The following is an 18,904-nucleotide window of genomic DNA, read 5'->3' as shown; positions in this document are numbered from 1 at the left end:
ACCTCCTATTTCTTCTATATGCCCCCAGCTTCATTCCACTGCTCGGCCAGCCATGGTCCTCTCCCAGGGCATGCCGAGGCCCTGTTAGCAGGGTGGTCTCCCTTGGGGCCCTCCTGCCAGCCTTTGCTATCTGCAGACAAAGGTGCTGCAGGTGACACAACTCCCCTGCTATAAGGTGTGTGGAATTACTTTGACATTAAATCAGTGCCAGTGGAGTGCACCTGCATCAGTGCCCTTTTAGGATCATGAATGGCTCTGAGCACATCAGAGCTGTTAGGTCACGTTCACCAGAAAATAATGATAATAATAAAAAAAATCATACCAGGATTTCCAGCACTTTACTTGGCTCATAAGGGTCACAATCACCAAAACCGTGCTTGTCTGGGTACCCAGCAACCTTGGTGCAGAGCTGCTAAAGCAGAAACAACTGCCTGACTGCCTCCAAATTCAGCCTCAGAGCAACCTCCAGCGGCAGCAAGCTGTTCCCGCAGACGCGGCACTGATGCTAGCCTCCGGGACCACCACAGAGCAATGCTGGCCCTCTGTCCAGAGACGTACATGCAGAAATAATGTAAGACCACTACCATTTCCATTAAGGCACCAGGATAAAAATCTGCTTTCAAAAAATTAAATTGTCAGTACTTCCCCATGACTCATCTAACAGCTAAGATGCGCTTCCGGCACAAAACCAAACCCGTCATCAATTGAAGACACCATTAAAAGGAGGAAAAAGGGGCAGTTATTAGTTTAAAATTTTGTGTGAACTTTCTGCTGGTTAGTGGTGAAGCCACACACTTGTTGAGATTCAGGAATTAGTGACCTCAGCACATGCATAACTAAGCACAAACTCAAGATCTTTGCTATGTAGAAATGGAATTAACCAAGCACATATTTAGCTTTGCAATACATCAAGTGCTTTATTGAGTTAAAGTCTGAACCACAGTCCACCGACATCATTGAAAGAACTTCAGAGGACTTCAATCCCATGAGGAACCTGTGAGGGTTCGACTCACGGAAAGCCATCTCTGCTCATCTTTTACCACAATAAGCACACACGCTCTTGTAAATACTCGGTTACAGCTTACAGTAGCAATCCACAGGGTATTGTCCTATCTCAAGTGTGTCTTTTTTATTGTCTCATCTCATATACTAAGTTTTGTGGAATATAGCTTGGTTCAGCCTACCCCAATCAAGCAGAAGCTTCTACCAATGGGATGTACACACTCTGCAATCCAGTTTCACTGACACATTGCATGCAATAGGAGAAGTTAGTTATAATAAGTAAAATCAACACCACCAAAGGTAATCAACATTTTATTTATAAACATACATTTACTATAAAAGCTGTTGCATTTTAGACAAGTTTTCCTAATTTCCAGAGGCATTTTAGAATAAATAAAATAAAGGAAAGATTAGCGTAATTGGTATTCAACATTAGCCCCAGCTAGGACAGCAATCCTTGTCCTTGAATGGACATGCAGATAAGGACGGTCCCCTTCTGGTTCACCAACCTTTTGGACATTCACCGAGAACTACAGATGTACTGCATCAGTAACACTACGTAGCAAGAGTAAGGGAAAAATACACCATGGAAAATGGGGTTGTGAAATACAGATGGGTCATGATGCCTGTTCAGGTTCTCTGAAGTAGTAAGAGGCTAAATAAATTCTGAAACATCTAAACCCCATTACATACATTGTACTTGCTTAGAAATAATAAATCATTTTTTGCAACAAATACATTTACATTGTAGTTCAAATGTAGTAAAGCGTTATTTTTTTTCTGTGCTTAAAGTTCCTGATAAGAAATATATCATATTTATATGTTTAAACTGGAAAAAAAAAAAAAAGGAAAAAAAGACCTTAGCCTGAATGAATTTGCCATGTGAGACTCCGAAGGAAATATAAAACCAAACATAAGTAGTTGGCAAGTGCAATTTAGAAAACTGTTGAAAATTATTCTGTGCTGGTGAATAGATGTTCATTAGGGGGAAAAAATAATTGTCTGAGAATGCTGCTTCATTTTGCTTTACATACAATCAACTTTGCTAAAACATGCATATATTAAACTAATTGATAGACACTGGGATCAATTTCTAAGCAGCTTCAGAGACCCAGTGGTGTGTCTGCAGCGTGACGCATACCCCCACCCCACCCCTCGCCCATGCATTTTACTCCCAACCATGCTCCTAAGCCCTTTGGGCACTTACCCCTACATGAATGAGAAGCGGATCTAACCTCTGTGGCAACCAACCCTTTTATACACTTGGGGACCGATTTGCACATCTAAACTCTAAACTCTACCACATGGGTGAAGCAGTGGTTGTGACTCATACCAAACAGATGCACAAGCATGCATGGTCTTGTTTAAAAATTAGGTCCAGACATCATATATTCACATACCCTTAATGCAGCGCATGGAATTATACAGATGTACAAAGTCGGTTATAAAATCTGCTTCTTGAATTTCCATGTCACACATTATTTGTGGGAAAATGTTATGATGACCACATGCAAAGAGTAAGCATCTTGGTTATCAAAACCCTTTAACAGTAAACCATGCAGATGATTGATCAAAATATTGGACATCATTTTTATTTCCAAAACATTCGTCTGATTTTTAAATTTTTTTTTAAAAATATTCCCCGGGTGAAGTCCACGAAGGACTTCAGCTTTTTGGATTTATTGCATCCATAAGTCATCACTGACTGTGTGCAACAGCTTTGCATTTTCTAAGGCACAATATTAAGGAAGTAACATGTAACTTTCCAGCAGACAATCACAATGTCCTCCAATGACAACATCGTACATGGGTTTTCAATGACACGCAGTTTTGCATGGATATGCAAACTCACATGCAAGCTACTGTCTAGCATTTAAATAAATAGTCACTAGCTAGAGAACAACTCAAAATTATTCCTTCCCTAATAACCACTTCATTTCAATTTATCAACACACCAAAAGACAACAGATGTGCACAAAGATAAAAAAAACTCTATTAATTTAGTTTTATCATGGTTTTAAGGCAGAATAAGTAGATTTTTTTTCCTCCATTCCTCCATTTTAAGTTGCATCGTGAACTGCTAAAATAGGATATTTTCAATAACTGTTTACCAAAAAGTGCTAGGATATTTCACAATTGCAACACATCCATTAACCATGTCTGTGTATTGTAGATAAAGTGACACAGCTCTGACTGCTGTTTTAACGAGCTGCTGTATCATTTTAGTAAGGATCACATGCTTAATCAAAAAGCACAAAGGAAAACTGGCCCAAACACAGGCAAGTTAAAGTTTCTTTGCCCACTGCTGCCAGCCTCCTCCCTGCTCGCCTTTCGCACTCCTGGATTTTGCTGACTTTACTGGGGTATGGAGGAACGCAGGCTCAAGGCTGTTTAATTCCCTGCTCTGGAGGGCACCCAAACCACACGTGTTTCTCTGCATGAGATTTCAACCAACCATAGTATTTGCAAGTGAACGAGCAGATCTCAAACCAACTCAGACCATCAATGGGCAAGTTACACACCAAAGAGAAAAGTTTCACCATAGCATCAAACTGCAGCCTGGAGACTCACAATTCAGCTGTGTCTGCCCACTTGGCCACCTCTCCCCCACATCACCTTTCATCGAGTTTAGTAACAACATGGGCTGTTGAACTTAGTAAGAGGGATTGCTCCTAGTGGGAATCTTGCCCTCGTTAATGGTATAGAGTCTTTAGGTTTAATGAAGAAATTTTTATTTGAGAGAATATTAAGCTATAGTCATGAACATTACTTGAGGTCCACAAACAAAAAAATCCTATCACTAAAGGTGCAATAACTTATTTGTATAACTCCTACCCTCCATTGAAGGTAATATAAACACAAAATGCTTCAGAATTACAGGATGTATTATCAAACTAGTCTCTGTATAAAAAAGTTACAGCTTCAGTTATAACAGAGAAGTTGTGTTGTGATGTTTAGTTTTTCAAATGCACTGATTAGACACTACCTTAAAATTACTTCTCAGCTCAAGTTGGCATATTCTATAAAGGTTCTGTAAACTTAAACTTTTTAATTCCTAGAAATATTAAAACAAAACAGTTTTATTGCATGTTTATTTTCTTATTACTTTCAAAAGAACAAGGTAACAGACTGGAAATCATAAGCATACCTGAAAGGTGGGATTTTTTTTTTTATAGTACTTAGGCTTTGCCTTCCCAAACATGGTCATACATATTTCACAAATTTCTTAAGAAAGGGAAAAACCAACATATTGCATTTTAAAGGAGCAAGTGCAGAGATTTTATGAGTTTGTCAAAATGAGATGAGAGCCATAACGTCCATGGATTCAAGCTCTTACATGTGATTGTCTGGAGGCAGCCGATACATATGAGAAGAGCATTCCTTCTTGAAAGTTATTAGGACTGAAAGTCATGTCACAATGTAGTTGGCTGTCCAGCAGCTGGGTAAAACAAAACCAAAAGAAGTCATTAGCTGACAAATGTTAACAGACATACATAGACTTTTCCTCAGATGATCTCTACAATTCAGAAAAAATGCATCTGGAAATATATATCATTTGTGCCCTGCCTCTCCCACCTCCTGCAAAGTTGGGGCACTAACTGCAAAGAAGGATTCTGTATAACTCCAGTGGAAATATATTTTCCATGCCACATGGATAAATGAATTCTATATGCACTTTTATTTCATTTTACTTCCGGAGTACTTGTGGGTATATTTACTTTCAGGCTCTGCAATGGCAAAATAGTAAAGCAAAGGACTGATGAGTCATCTTTAGCTGTGCCTGGTTTGTGTTACGCAGTAATACAGAGCCCTATGTTATTTGGCCACACAGGGAACCTCATGAATTTACTTCTTGCCTTTGACTTTGATATTCACAAACCTGTAACTATTTCCTGTTTGTTCACATTGAATACAGAGTTCCCTTCCTGGTGAGGTTTTGCTGAGGAGAAATAACCTACCAACAATCCCCCATTCACTTTTATTTGAAAAACAGAAATATTTTGGACCGTGGACCACTACATAATCTTTAATGCTTTTCTCTCTTAAGGTTTTTGATAATTTGTTTTGAAACAGAATCATCCACAGTTTCAAATAAGCTTCTGGCAGCCAAAATATTTCATTGAGATGTCTATAAGCATCTCAAAACAATACTGATTAATTCTGGGAGTCAGTTGTGCGCACTGCTGCACAGGTTTTCAGATGTAGCTGTGGGAGCATGAAGGCACGAGCTGTGCAATCAAGCAACTGATCTTATATTTAGTATCAAACTTCCCAGAACTGAAAGGCAAAACGCTAACATTGCACCAGTTTGTTCTTCATTTCAGATGTAGAGTCTTCCAAATTCTAATTAAAAATGAGCAACTAACCATATTTGCATTTCTATCAAAATCATTGAAACTGTCACCAAGAACCAGTGTAACTTAAATTCAGCTAACTCATATTTTGAGATTTTGCATGAGGAGTGAACACAGCAGGAAGAGGCAATTTGTAGGAAAAAAGACAAACACTTGCCATTATTATTCTTCAGGAACCGTACATGCACTTCCTCAAAACCTATTCCCTGCCATGGACCTGGTTACCATTGTGCTAGGTATGTACAAATGAAAAACCTTACTGCACAAAACACTGCACACAGCTATGTACTGCATTTTCTAGCACAGCTGCTGTAGAAATGATGATGGAGGGGGTGATTTCTACAGCATATAAGCTGATAAATAATTTATTATTTGAGCCTTCATCTATCCTTAAGGGACCTCAATTTTTATTTAAGCAAAAAGGATTAAGAAGAAAAGTAAAATATAACTTTTATCACCTTCCTCTCTTTTTTTGTGTAAAGATGGATGTGCAAACGTGCATTTTAAGGGTCAGGACCTCATCCACATGAGGAAGGTTTATAGTATCAAGCCTGAGGGGAAAAGCTATTTCTAAATGTGTCAGGTTAAAGAAATAATAATAAAAAGTTGCTAACGTTTCTTAGCAGAATTTTAAAACCCCACCAAACACATGGTTATACAATAGCACCCTCTAGCTCTGCTGACGGGGAAATATGTCTCTCCTGAAACAGCAAAAAAAAAAAATCTATTCTGCTGGCAAAGGTAGGTGGGTACTCTTCCTACTCCTGGATTTCTATAGCTGCTGCTTTTGAGAGACAAAAAGGGAAATAGTATGTGAAAAGAGCTTTATATCTCCACGTATCAGTTAGGACTGTAGGAAGTGAATATACTAAACAGTAACATGTATCAGGAAGGCAACAATTACTCCTGTGTTTTTTTCCTGCATCTTACTGTTTTCTACAAAGTAGAAGCCAGCATGAGCACTGCCCATATCCTATCACTGGTGACATCGGGGTGAAGCTGAAATGCTCTAGCAATTTGGTATCAGTCACAGAAATCCACGACTAGGAAGGACATTTAAGTGACCTACTCTAAGGCAGAAAATTGCATCAAGTTTTTTTCTGACATGCAACTGTCTGGCTCATTCTTCAAAACTTGCAGCAAGCAACACTTTAGCACACATCTGGGGATACCACCACAAGGATTCATTATGAGTTACAGAATGTTCCTAATATTTTGCATGACCTTTTTGTCCACAAAGGGAGGCCTGAAGACATAAAAAATGGGAACTTCTCCAAACCAGGCCCAGGGTCCTAGACCTAGTAGAAGTATCTACATTGTCTCATGTAATGTGACAGATCTAAGCCTCCAGGACATGCAATATGTGTGCACAGTGTAGGAGTTTATATTTATGCACAGAAACATCCTTTAAGTCTAATACTGCTGAACAGAGATCCTCTGGGCAAGATTTAATGGGCTTGAAAATCTTTTTTTGATCGAGAGGATGATTAAAATGGCATGGGAAGGTTCACCTTCCCATGGCAAAGCTATGCCTGAGTGGCAAAGCCAGGAGGAGACAAACATATCCGTTAAAATCATGGGAACAGTACTGTTAGAGTCCATTGTCCTTCAGACAGGATTTGGTACTTACTTCTGGATCGGATATAACAATCGTTGCAGTTAAGAAGACCATTTCTAATCCTGACATCTGTCCCACTTGCTGCATCTCCCAGCTGTCCCTTGCAAATGCCACACTGTCAATTGAAGAACAGAGAAAGTAAGAGAGACCACGCCCTACTATCTGTCACAACTCTTCCCAAACTCTGACTTTTGTTTCAATAGATCTTGGAACAGTGAGAAAAAATACTCCCCCAGAACCCAGTCCATACTCCTGGGGGGCACTGCAAATACGTGAAAGGTTTTTTTACAGCCAACAGTATTTAGGACTGGATTTCAGCAGTCTCCACTTACACAGAAATGAAATCTAGTGATTTTAAGGGACATCTGATTTTAACATTGCATTCTGGAGCCAGCCCATTTGTGATGGACAAAGCTTAGAGAAGCCAGAGGTTTAGTTTGGGTAAACGTCTGAAAACAAAAAAGGCTTCGTGAATGTCTAATATCAATTGGGCCAGAGATAATGGAAACGGACGCTTTCTGGGTTCTCTGGAAAACACTTATCTTGAGTCATTTCCAGACTGAAACACTCAAGAATAGTCAAGAAGGTACTTCTGTTGGGAGCTCTGGTGAAAGCCAGAATGCATCATCCTTTCCACAGCCAAAACTTTCCAACCATGGGTCAGATCAAAGATGGTTTTGGGACTGACCAGGATTTTTTAAAAAAATTAAAAAAAAAAAAATTGCAAGGTAACTAATGTTATATTTAAAAAACAGTGAGTACAACAGGGAAATTATATGATGTTTTCCTCTGCAAGTGAAGAAGCTAAGTTTGCTTGCTAAGTGACAGGTTTTAGTCTAAATAACATGTCTGACAGGAAAATAAGACAGTGGCTGCATTACTTCCACTTCTCTACACACACACACACATAAATATACATAACAAACATGCAAATCCATTGGTCCTCTCATTTTCAATTTCACATCTACAGCCCTTAATATACTCTCTCCTCACACTGTGCATGACTTGAGATTTTTCTTAATAAAACACAAGACATACCCTGAAGCATTGAATGTGGAAATAAAGACCGAGCGTTTCAATAATCATGGCAGCTCCTTTTCCAAGAGGAAGCCCACAGGTAGAGCAAAGCTTTTTTCCGCTGACAGACCTAGGAGACAAACATGACTTTAAGAAAACAGAACAGCAACTGATGCTAAAACGTAGCCAAATGTTTACACAGGTTTACGGAGAGGGACAGGATGGGATGAAGAAGCATTGGGGGGTTTCAGATAAATACACATTGACAGTTCAACCATGTTGCTGAATCAGCCTGCATGTCTGCCTTGCAGACAAGCAAGCAGAGGGCTTAAAATGCTTGAATGCAAAGCAGTTCAGACCCATTTTCCTGCCAGTCTGCTGTGCTAGATCAAGGGAAATGCAAGCCTCTTAATAGAGGCCTGTATGGCAGGGAACCGTGGCTGTGGATTACCCAGACCTAGTCAATGCCACAGCAATCAAAGCTGATATTCACACAAATTACCCAAATCAGACTCTCAGCCTGGAAATTTTTCAATTTGTTTGCAAGTCAGAAGGCAAAGATGCTGTTCTTACACCCAAACAAGCTGGTGAAGTCAATAGTAGCAGCGTAACTGCAGTAGCACAGACCACGCATCAGGCACTTGCTAACTAATTTTAGCCTATGTTGCTGCAGCTACATGCCTGTTAGTATTATGGGTTAGAGTAAAGCTGAAATCAGATCTCCATCTGCTGTGCGAAAATACTTCAACTCTCTCCTTAAGCTTTAGTCCTGTCTAGACCTTTGTAGTAGATCAGCTGTTTGATGACAGCTGGGTGAGAGATCAAGGCCCCAGGAATAACTGGTAGCCTTTTTCATAATGGTTTTAATAGCAGTGCAGGTGCACACTTCTATGTGTTTCACGCTCTTCCCTTTTCACCTGTCTGCCAGCCTGACAAAACTGATGTTCGTCTAGTGAGATGAACCTAAGACCAAAAGAGATCCCTTGTCATTATCTGTCATCTATGCTTTTTTCAGCCAGGGCTGAAACCAGGAGAGAACCTTTGGGATATTTCATGACTTTTAAAAAGATGTTTTGATGAAATTGTACGCAGATAAGCAAGATTACAATATCTTGCTTTATGGTTTCGGTACAACACCACAATAAGCCACCAACAGAGACAGATCTGGACTGCATCATAATAAAAAAGCTAGCTTGCTAAAAAAAAGAAAAAAGAAAAGAGAGACAGAAGCAGCAGAAAGACTCATCACAATCCGAAAACTGTCCTTGCTTCCACTTAATCTCTGTCACTCCTGAGTCCACCATTCTTTATCCCACCACGTACACAGGCAGCACAAGCACATCACTGTCTTGTTGCTTCATTTGCATTATTCCTTTTAGAATAACTTTCGTGGTTTCTTCTCCTCCCCTACAACCTTAAGCCTTCTGCTCATACCCCTCTGTGTTATTCCTGAGTCCACTTTTACCTTCAATTCTTCTCCACTGTCAGAGTTATTATAAGAACAAGTTAAAGTGTTGGATCAAAGAATAAAGTGCTTTGGAAAATTTCTTAAGGAAGTTGTCTGATGTTTTAGTCAAACAATTAATTACATCCCATCCATTGTTTCCAAAACAGATTTATTTCAGAAAAAGATCTTGGAAAAGCGTCTTAGATCAGAATATAGCTGCTAAATAATATGAAGTAGCTATCACAACTAGCTACATATAGCAAGAAATGATCAGCAATCCCACCAAACCTGCAGCTACAGTTAGAAAAAAACAGAAGAAACTGTTCACAAAAAAAATTCCCAATAGTTTCATGTCAATGCAAGTGGCATTGGAAGGAGAGCTTTGCTATGAAACATGAAGAAAAATGTTATTTGAATAGAACAAACACTTGTTATGTTTTCTGTGTTGTATTACTTTACCCTATTTAATAAGCCAACTGATTTTAACACACCCCAAGTTATCAGTGATTCAATCAGGCTACAGTTAACATTTACTTAGAGTTGCTACACATATCTCACTGAAATCTGCACAGCTCATTGCTTGAGAGAATCAAATCTCTGGGAGACTAGCATGAATGAAGGCAAATTAAAAAACGGCAAAAAAGCAAAATGCATTTTCAAGTTTGAAAATGAAGGGAATGATTTCTTTTTAAATCAGCAGGTGTTGAAATGTGACAAAGCCTAGAACATACCTTACTCCTGAGCATGTGACTACTCACAATGAAGACAACATCCTTTGGCTTAAGTGCTCTGAACTCATGCTTAACTGCTTACTTTGACTGGGGCTTACATTATCCCATTTCAATTTCACTGAAATTTCAATGAGCAAGCAGAGTCCTACAGCTGCTTTCTGAACTGTGTTATTTGAAAACGTAACAACACTGTTGAAGTAGGCAAGAAATATGGGAGAGGGAGCTACGTGTTTATTCCATGGATGGTTATGAATTGCAACATTCAGAAGAACTAATAGTGCATCCACATAATACTAATGTGATTTACACTGCAGCAGTTCACCAGCAACTACAAGATGCATTCAGTCTGCAAAATTTCTTATTGACCTTTTGTACCTGTTGGGTGACTGACTTGGAGCAGCAGGAGAGCAGGGAGACGATGGCCCAGATCGTAAGTTCTCATGATATCCTGGCCTAAAATACAGGAGAGAAGACGCATTACTACTGCTGAAGAACAATCAAAAACAGGTTTTGTGCAGAGAAATTCCAGCTGGTGGATTTCAGGATTCCCAGCTCTAAAGATTTGATCTAAGGAAAAAAGGTATGAATCTTCTGTCCATTGCCATTTTGATACAGTGAAAAATAGCACACATATTTTGGTTCTGAGTCTTGGTCTGCTTGCTATTGCTCCGTCAGGTAATTCACAAGGTAATCAGCCATGTGCAGACTCCTACCCACCTATCAACCCAACTAGCTCCCACCATGATGAAGGAGGGTTAAGCCAGGGGACAGCACCTTGTACTCTCTGTTGGCCAGGGGATGTGCTCAGAAGCACACTGGTAGAGCAGATGCAGGGCTGTCGATGGAGAGTCTGTGCCCTTTACTGAGTAAAAAGGAAGCCACCAACACTGAAAAGTGGTTTATTACTATTTCTATCCATTCTACCCTGCAAGAATTTCGTGAGAAAAACCATGCATGTTTTTTGTTATCAGAAATCATAGGATTCATTCAACCTCTCATTGCTTAAAGCTGTTTACAGATTAAATAACAATTTTCTCAAACACACATGAGCAGTTATGAGAAATAGGTAATCAAACCTCAATCTACATTAGTTTTGACTGGATACAAGCTTTATAGAGGTAACACATTTTGCAGGAGACCGTGTTCGTGTATATTCTAATGAAAACAGATGTTCCTTTTTCATTACATAGATACACTTTTTGCAATATTAGGCAAGAAGATCCCTTGTTTACCAAAAGAACGGGTCTTCTCTTTTAGTAATGCTTACTCAAAAGCACAAGGCAAAGCATCAGAGAAGGAAAAAAATCTCACTAAAATTTACAGCAGAAAGAAAATACTAATCTCTATGTATCTTCTTTTAAAAGCTGTAATCCTTAAAGAACTAGAAAATAGCAATCAATGTGTGTTTGAACGCTGGGAAATGAAGCTCTTGGATACCAACTTCAAAGAGGCAGACTTCACCTGACATTCCCACCCTGATATTTAGCCACTTATTAGCTATAAATGTTTGTCTCAGGCACTTAAAACAAATGAAGCATGTGAACAGTTATGCAGATGAGTGTTTAAAGAACTAAGGAGAAAGAAGACAGAGAGAGGCAAGCAGAGAGTATGCTCCTTCATGAAACTAGTTACTGGGGTACCCATAGTGAGAAACAAAGCGGATAAAAGTTGGCAGTCTTGGTGGAAAAGCCAGGAAACAAAGGTGTCTTCGCACTGTAGGACTACCCATGAAACTTAATCAATAAAGAATCCTGAGTAGGAATATAAGGGAAAACAGAGCAAGTAGGACTTCTCAGTCTCTGCAATAACCTTTATTTTACGTTCTCACCTCCTCGTTTCCCCTGCAGAGCTCTGCTGTTGTCCCACACCCTGGCCCAGGAACGGTCTCTGCCAAATGTCCTCTGTGCGATGCGGGGACTGCTTTGTCAGCAACTGCTGATTCCAGGAGACGTCTGCAGTGTGAGGTGGGGAAATCTCAATACTTGAGACAAAATGCTTTTGTCAATACTTATAGACCAGCATAGCTTGTAGGTACACCATAACTGAGACAAGAGATGTACCATTACTTAAAAATAAGTTCTCAGAAACTCCACACAAAGTCAGAGACAGGCTTTGCTACACCTGAAGACCTCTATGGAACAATGTCCCCCTGCATTACCTTCACATGTACATGACCTACCCTGCTGCTGAATCTCAGTTTCTGAAGGGGGAAAGGGCGAGGTCAAACAGCTGTCCAGGAATAGCACTTGGGAAAAGAAAGTATTTCTGTCATAAGGAAGGAAGCACCACAGAGACTCAAACTTCCCATGGTGCCTGGGGATCCAAACTTCTCAATAGCAAGAGTTATGAGGAAGGTGGTGCAGCCACTGCTCTTCATAGGTCTACTGATAAACAGTAATTCCCTTATAATTTCCTTCTGCGTTTCAGATGGTTGCACAACACTCAGTGACAATAACAGCGTCCCAGCAATATTCAGTGATCTGTGTGATGCTCAGCCAGACAACCCCATCTCTGAAGCAGAGAGCACTACCTGTATCCTTCTGGATGAATTTTGTGGCTCACAGGCTGGGGAAGAGCCTTACCCTACCTTGCATCAACCAGCTGGTTTAGTGAAGAAAAACTTTACTGGGGCCTATGAAAGGCCTGTTACCTATTTTTGCTATCAAGAGAATAAAACCCCAGTTCTGACTATTTAAGGACTGAAGGAGAGAGCAAGGATGTGATGCTTTAAGGGGCAAAAAAAGGAGCTGTCAAAATACTTGCAGGAGACCAAGTTGTTGAAGAGAACCTAGAAAAACCCTGATTAGCAGAAGTAGTTAAAAACTGTCAAACCTCTGAAGTTTGCTTAATCACTACTACAAATCCACAAGGAATGGATTGCTGGGCAATATCTTCTGCTTGCTTTATTTGAGCAGCCTTTATCAAAGCACAAAGAATACAATAAAATCGAAACACGGAAAGCAAACCTGCTAAGTTTAATAAATTGAATTTGCAGTAATAACACTGAAACCTTTCCTATCCATAGACGTTAAATTTTTTAGAATCATCAATTTTTATGCTAGACTGAAAACAAAAATCTAAAACTCGATTTCAAAATCTACATTTGCTTTCTGTCTTTAGTCTACTTATTTACTTTCCACCGTTCACTTGCATTAAATAATGATGCTAAATTAGTGAATTTGCCTTTTTTTAGGGTGCTGACAGCAATGCTCTGGGAAATTCCTTCATTCAAAAAACATCAATACTTACAAGAGCTTAAAAAAAATCTATTAATTTGAAATCTCATCAGACATTTCTAATGACAAAATTGAGACAAGTATGACTTTAGGCTTGGCTTGAAAAGGTTACACATTACAGGTAGTGATTTTTACTGGACTGAAATGGACGTAAAGAATCTAATTAGCTATCAAAACAGAAAGTAAGTGTTGGAAATATGCTCTCTGTATCAAGATAAATCCTATATGTATGTAAGATTATGTAAAAGATGGAAAATAATTGTGTTTAACTGTTACTGTGAACACGCGGGCCTATAAATGAGATTCCTACTTGCAGCCAAAATGCTCCTCTCTGATGAAAACAAGATTTTAAGTTTCACCTTAACACACTTATCTTTGCTAACAGAAAAATAACTTTTGAGTCTGAAACATTCAAATTTTGAAGATATATGTGTACTGTCAATTTCCAAAATTCTTTGAGTTAGATTTCTGCGAGACTTCTATCTGGAAAAGAATACATGCATATGAAGATGCTTGACTCTCACCCTGAGTCAATGGTAGATTCAGCCTGGCAGGCAAGCTGCGCTCCATCACCGGCACCTGGTGCTCCTGTTCACCTCCTTTCAAGATACCTGTCTCTGGGTGTCCTGAGAGCACTTTATTTCCACTGCCAATAAAAATAAGTCACATTGTATAAATAAAGCCAGGAAAAATTCCACCTAGGATATAATGGCAAAATGAGACTTTTGAATATCAGACTATTTTTGCAAAAAGATTTTTGTTATTGTGTCAGTAATGACAAAGCAATGAGGATCACTGTCATGAATGAACAAGTTTGTCTCCAAATATGCCAAGTCTTCCTGCTTACCTCACACACTGCCATTTAGACACACTAAAGATCATTCTGGATTTGTGGAAAATAGCTTCTTTGCCAGAGAAACAGCTTTTCTGAGTGTTCTCTATACAGCGTTCAGCATCACCAGATGTCTTTGTGAAAGCTGTTATTATCAGTTCATCAAAGACCAGGACTTTGAACACCATCTGGCACATTTGGGTAAGGCACTTCTGAGATAGCCAGGCAATCTCACACAGATTCTGAATGAAAACAGCTACTGCTCCTTTATTCCTACAAATGCCTTGTGAAACTTGTACACAAGACACAGTGCAGTGACATACAGAGATGCCTAAGCTATCTATCTCCAATCTGGTTGATGTGACAGGCTTGTGGCAAAGCCATATACTGAAAAGGCAAGCCTTCTGATATGCACAGCTAGCATTGCACATTGCCATATATGCATAGTGTGCGGCAAGTGAATACTGATCAGGATATTACACCTATCACTAGGCCACCAGATGCTGATGCTTCAGCATCAATCACAGGCAGATGTGACAGCCCAGAAGTCTACAGAACACAAAGCTCCACAGGGCTAGGAAATGCTTAGGCTTGATCCATACCTCCTCTTTTCTTGCCAGAGTTCATTTTCCTTGCTTTTCAGAGATGGCATACTGTCCTGCTCCCAGAGCAGCTTCTTCTGCCTTGTAACTTCTTTTTGTTTGCCTTCCTCTGGAGAGCTGTTTGAATCAGTTGAGTTCTAGAAGACAGCAGGGGAAGGAATAAGGAGTTTCCCTTGAATTTGGCATCAGCATGGGAAAAGCACAGGCTTCCCCCAGATATATTGTGTTGACACACCTTATTATCATAAAGAACATCTCACATTATACAGTGGAATCATTTGACCTTGGTGAGGCTAACTTTGGATCTAACAAAGACTTCAGCTGAAACAATCAACTAATTGAACTAAACTGAGCGTGAAAAAAAAAGTTAGGGACATACCAATTGTGAGATGGTGTTCAGGACAACAAAATAAAACTTCCCACTACGTATTTTTGGCAGAAATCCTTGAATGAGTTTAGACAGTCTTCCACTGAACCTGGGAGGACTTTGTGAGGGACTTCAGCTTGTTGCCTCTGTCTCAGGGCAAAGCATTACTCACATGCACATCCTCAAATGGCAACACTAATACTACTTCCAAAATGGCACTTGAGTGAGTCATACCTGACTGGTGGAGCTTGAGTAAGCCATGGCATGAGATTCTTCACTTCTACGTGCCCGCATTGCTCTGAACGTGGCAGTAACCCAGGAAGTTACTGCTATACAGCCATGTGGAAAGTGGGCCACGGCTGATACTCTTGCACAGGGATCAGTGATAAGAGGGGCCAGGAAGGGTGAGAGGAGAACCAGATGATACAGAACTCCTAATCCTGGAGTTGAATGGAAAAAGGGAGATGACTTCTTGGGTGTGGGTGCCTTAGGCAGGAGAAAATTATGTCTGGAAATCCCACATTTACACTACTGATCTCACCTGGGGTGTCATTCTCTGATCTCTCCCGAACACTTGTTTAATTAGATGCTAGATGCATCGCGTTAAACATTTTGTGTGCTTAAGTAAAAAAAAAATAAATTAGGAAGTGAACATTGGCCTGTTTGTTTTGCTGTTTTCTAGGAGGGATGGTGGGAGAGAAAAGGAGGAAAAGTGGGGAGGCAGAATTCAGTCTCATCTCAGATATGCTTAAAGCACTGTCTTACACTCAAGATTTTGGATGCACTTCAGATTTTGCTGGCTTTGAGAAGGCAGTTAAAACAAACAGAAACAGGTGACTGTTTTTTCACAGCACCAGTTAAAGAAAAGAAGCAGCTGCAAAGAGAGGAAGCATCACCCTCTGCTCTAGTCCAAAATGGGATGGTAGCAGTTTGCTTGGGAGTATGGCTCTCAGTTGTAAAAATATACAAGCTACAACACTGAGGTATCACCAGTTATGGAAGGGATTCAGGGAATACGCTTACTGTTCTCAGACTTTGTTAGCCTTTAGTGAAGAATGAAACATTGCACTGAAGATGGCTTAGTCTTTACTGCCTTACTATTCCACGAGAAACTCACCACTGTCTTGTTTCCTTCAGTGGTAGAGGAAGAAGAGGAGAGGAGCTCAGCAGAGTTTGAAGAAACAATGAATGGAACTACAGTATCCTCAATTATCTTACGTTCCTAAAAAACACAGGATGACGAGAGAGTGAGGATTAAAAATACAGAATGTCAATTATGAGCTTAAGAGGTAGAAGCATGAAGTTTGGCTATGTGTCACATTTAAGATGGCTAGGTAAGGACCTGTGATACCAAGAATAATGCTAACACCTCAATTTTTAAATTGCTTCAAGGTTTTGTACTACCTTCCCTTTCACCATTACCATCATTGAGATGAGATGTCCAAAACTGGAAAGAATATTCCACTTGGGATGTCACCACTGTTTCTCACACCAGTCTATTAAATTTCATATAAGAATATTAAATTACACTTGGTATATGAGAAACTTATTCTGAAAGTTGAAAAAGAAAAATATTGTTCAGATCACAAGTATGGCCCTCAAGTACAGATGATAAGATACCAATTTGCATTATGCACAACTAGTCAAACTGAAAACATTTTCCAATTTCCTGCAATAACAACCCACATATGACAGAAGAAAACCAGTCTTCTACATTGTTAATATTCTACAACTGTGAGCTTTGGACATTTCCTGTGGATTTTTTTTTTGAAAAACAAGGCCAGTTTACAAAATATCTACATGATCAAGCCCAAGGCAGGCAACAGTTTAATGTGTAATTCCACCAAGCCCAGGCACCAAGTATATGCCAAAACACACAAGGCACTGCCTCCAGAAGTAAGTCTGAGCGTGCCCAGACATAACCATACTGACTCACTCAGACTTACACAGCAATTAGACACCTCCACCTATGCAGAGGTTCTGAGGATATCTGTCTAAATATTTGAATACTTTTCCTCAGTGCCTATGGTAATGTTTAAGAGAAACAATCCTCCTGAGAATTCAGCCTTGAGAAGGCTTTTCATTAATTAATCTAGGTACGGGATTTTTTTAGTTACGTAAGTGGGTGCATTTAAATGCAAAAAAACCCTCAATAAACAACCTCCTCCTTTGAGCCTTATACCTCCTCGTAGTATCTACGCTCCTCCTCTTCAACTTCTCTCTGGGCCTTTTCCCATTCCTCTTTCAGCTTGTCCTGCTCCTTCTGATACTTCTCCTGTAAAAAGATACAAATACAGGTAAATTCAGAACATTCTGTATTAGAAGTAAATTCTGTAGTATCTCCACAGTGAAAATGAACCTGCTAAGACAGGTTTAATCAGAAATAGGATGAAATAGGAAGATAAAAATCTGAAACGTCCATGGGTGACAAAAAAAGCTTCTTTTCCTCCTCTCACCACTTGTTTCCAGCACTTACATTTAACACCTTCAAATCATGAGGAACTTTTAAAATGCCTGAAATAGTTTAATTTGTTAGAAGTTTTTACATCTTTGGTCAGAAATGAAATTTATGCTCAGTAATTTAAATTCCTTGTTTATTATACAGTATTGAGAGTTCCAAAAAGCTATCACACACCCCAAAACACTTCGGCATGGATTTTACATTAAAAATTTCAGCAAAGTAGCATATAAACAAGCAGGTTTTGCACATACTGGTACTAATTTAAGAGAGATGCCACTACAATTTAATGAATGAATACCCGTGCAAGTTTAAAAGATAAATGAATAGTGTGTAAAGGTTTGAAGAGGGTAAGCTTATAATTAGCTAAGTAGCTTATTTTCCTCCTTGATGGAATTCTTTCTTGAGAATTATTTTCACAGTTTTGCATGAAAAATTATCTCAAAAAGATCTTTAAAACTGTTTGGCAGAACTGGTTTGAATATGGGGAAGAATGGTGACTTCCATAATCCAGAAAAGATGCATTTACTATTGAGAGAACACCCACATATGCCAGAAAAATTATGAGAATTTTACACCATTTTAAGAGGAAACAATCACATTAGCTAAAAAGAAATAATCTCAAGAAAGCAGTAGAGAGACATACAAGTCATTCTTAAAAGATGAAAAGACTCCATTTTATTATTCTCCGCCCTTTGACAGTTGTTCTTCTGTTACATGGAGGAAAGATATGATTTCTTTGGGGCCAAACCTACTCACAGTTTCAAAAGACACTACTGACTGGTGGGGAAATTCATTCTCAGGGCAACTGCACTTTTTCCAACTAGGACACAAACCCAGACCTTTTACAGCTTACTCTACCACTAGGCAAAACCAGTGGTTGTTTTGAGGGGGTTTCCCCCCCTCTCAAAAAAACCCCCCAAACTCTTCATGTCCAAATTTAGCTTAATGTTTTCCCAGAAGAACCTGTGAACAAAGCAGAAGTCTACAAAAATCTATTAAGATCATAATTTTAAAGAATCGTTGCATATGCATCAGGGTCAGCAAATTGTCAGTCTGGAGAAAGAGGATCCAAGTAATTAAGAGTCTCGCAGTCTATGCTCAGCATACTTTAAATATAGTTGAGGGTCAACATTTGGTTTAGCTCCGTGCTGGAATGCAGAACTAAGTCCTTTTGGTCCTCCTATGGAGTGGGGAAGGGAGACGTGTGTGCATGCTCATTTTATTGCTCATCTGCCA

At 39.4% G+C, this 18,904-nt stretch overlaps 1 protein-coding gene across 8 annotated transcripts in view; it reads right to left on the bottom strand.

Moving 5' to 3' along the window:
• Positions 1-1,298: 1,298 nt before the first annotated feature.
• LIMCH1 (LIM and calponin homology domains 1) overlaps positions 1,299-18,904 on the bottom strand; it is a 188,027-nt gene continuing 170,421 nt past the window's right edge. For 5 of the 8 annotated variants that reach the window (XM_074822412.1, XM_074822416.1, XM_074822418.1 and 2 more), the window contains 9 exons: positions 17,390-17,482; positions 16,325-16,429; positions 14,841-14,977; positions 13,931-14,052; positions 11,999-12,122; positions 10,537-10,623; positions 8,014-8,122; positions 6,988-7,090; positions 1,299-4,441 (listed from right to left, as the gene is read on the bottom strand). In XM_074822412.1, the coding sequence (XP_074678513.1) occupies positions 4,416-4,441; positions 6,988-7,090; positions 8,014-8,122; positions 10,537-10,623; positions 11,999-12,122; positions 13,931-14,052; positions 14,841-14,977; positions 16,325-16,429; positions 17,390-17,482 (906 nt within the window). In that variant the 3' untranslated portion in view covers positions 1,299-4,415. The remainder of the gene's footprint in view (positions 4,442-6,987; positions 7,091-8,013; positions 8,123-10,536; positions 10,624-11,998; positions 12,123-13,930; positions 14,053-14,840; positions 14,978-16,324; positions 16,430-17,389; positions 17,483-18,904) is intronic. The other 3 variants (XM_074822413.1, XM_074822419.1, XM_074822420.1) reach the window with 1 other exon arrangement.

The sequence above is a fragment of the Strix aluco genome, chromosome 4, assembly GCF_031877795.1.
Source record: "Strix aluco isolate bStrAlu1 chromosome 4, bStrAlu1.hap1, whole genome shotgun sequence".
Taxonomy (NCBI): domain Eukaryota; kingdom Metazoa; phylum Chordata; class Aves; order Strigiformes; family Strigidae; genus Strix; species Strix aluco.
This window is presented reverse-complemented; position numbering and strand designations above follow the sequence as displayed.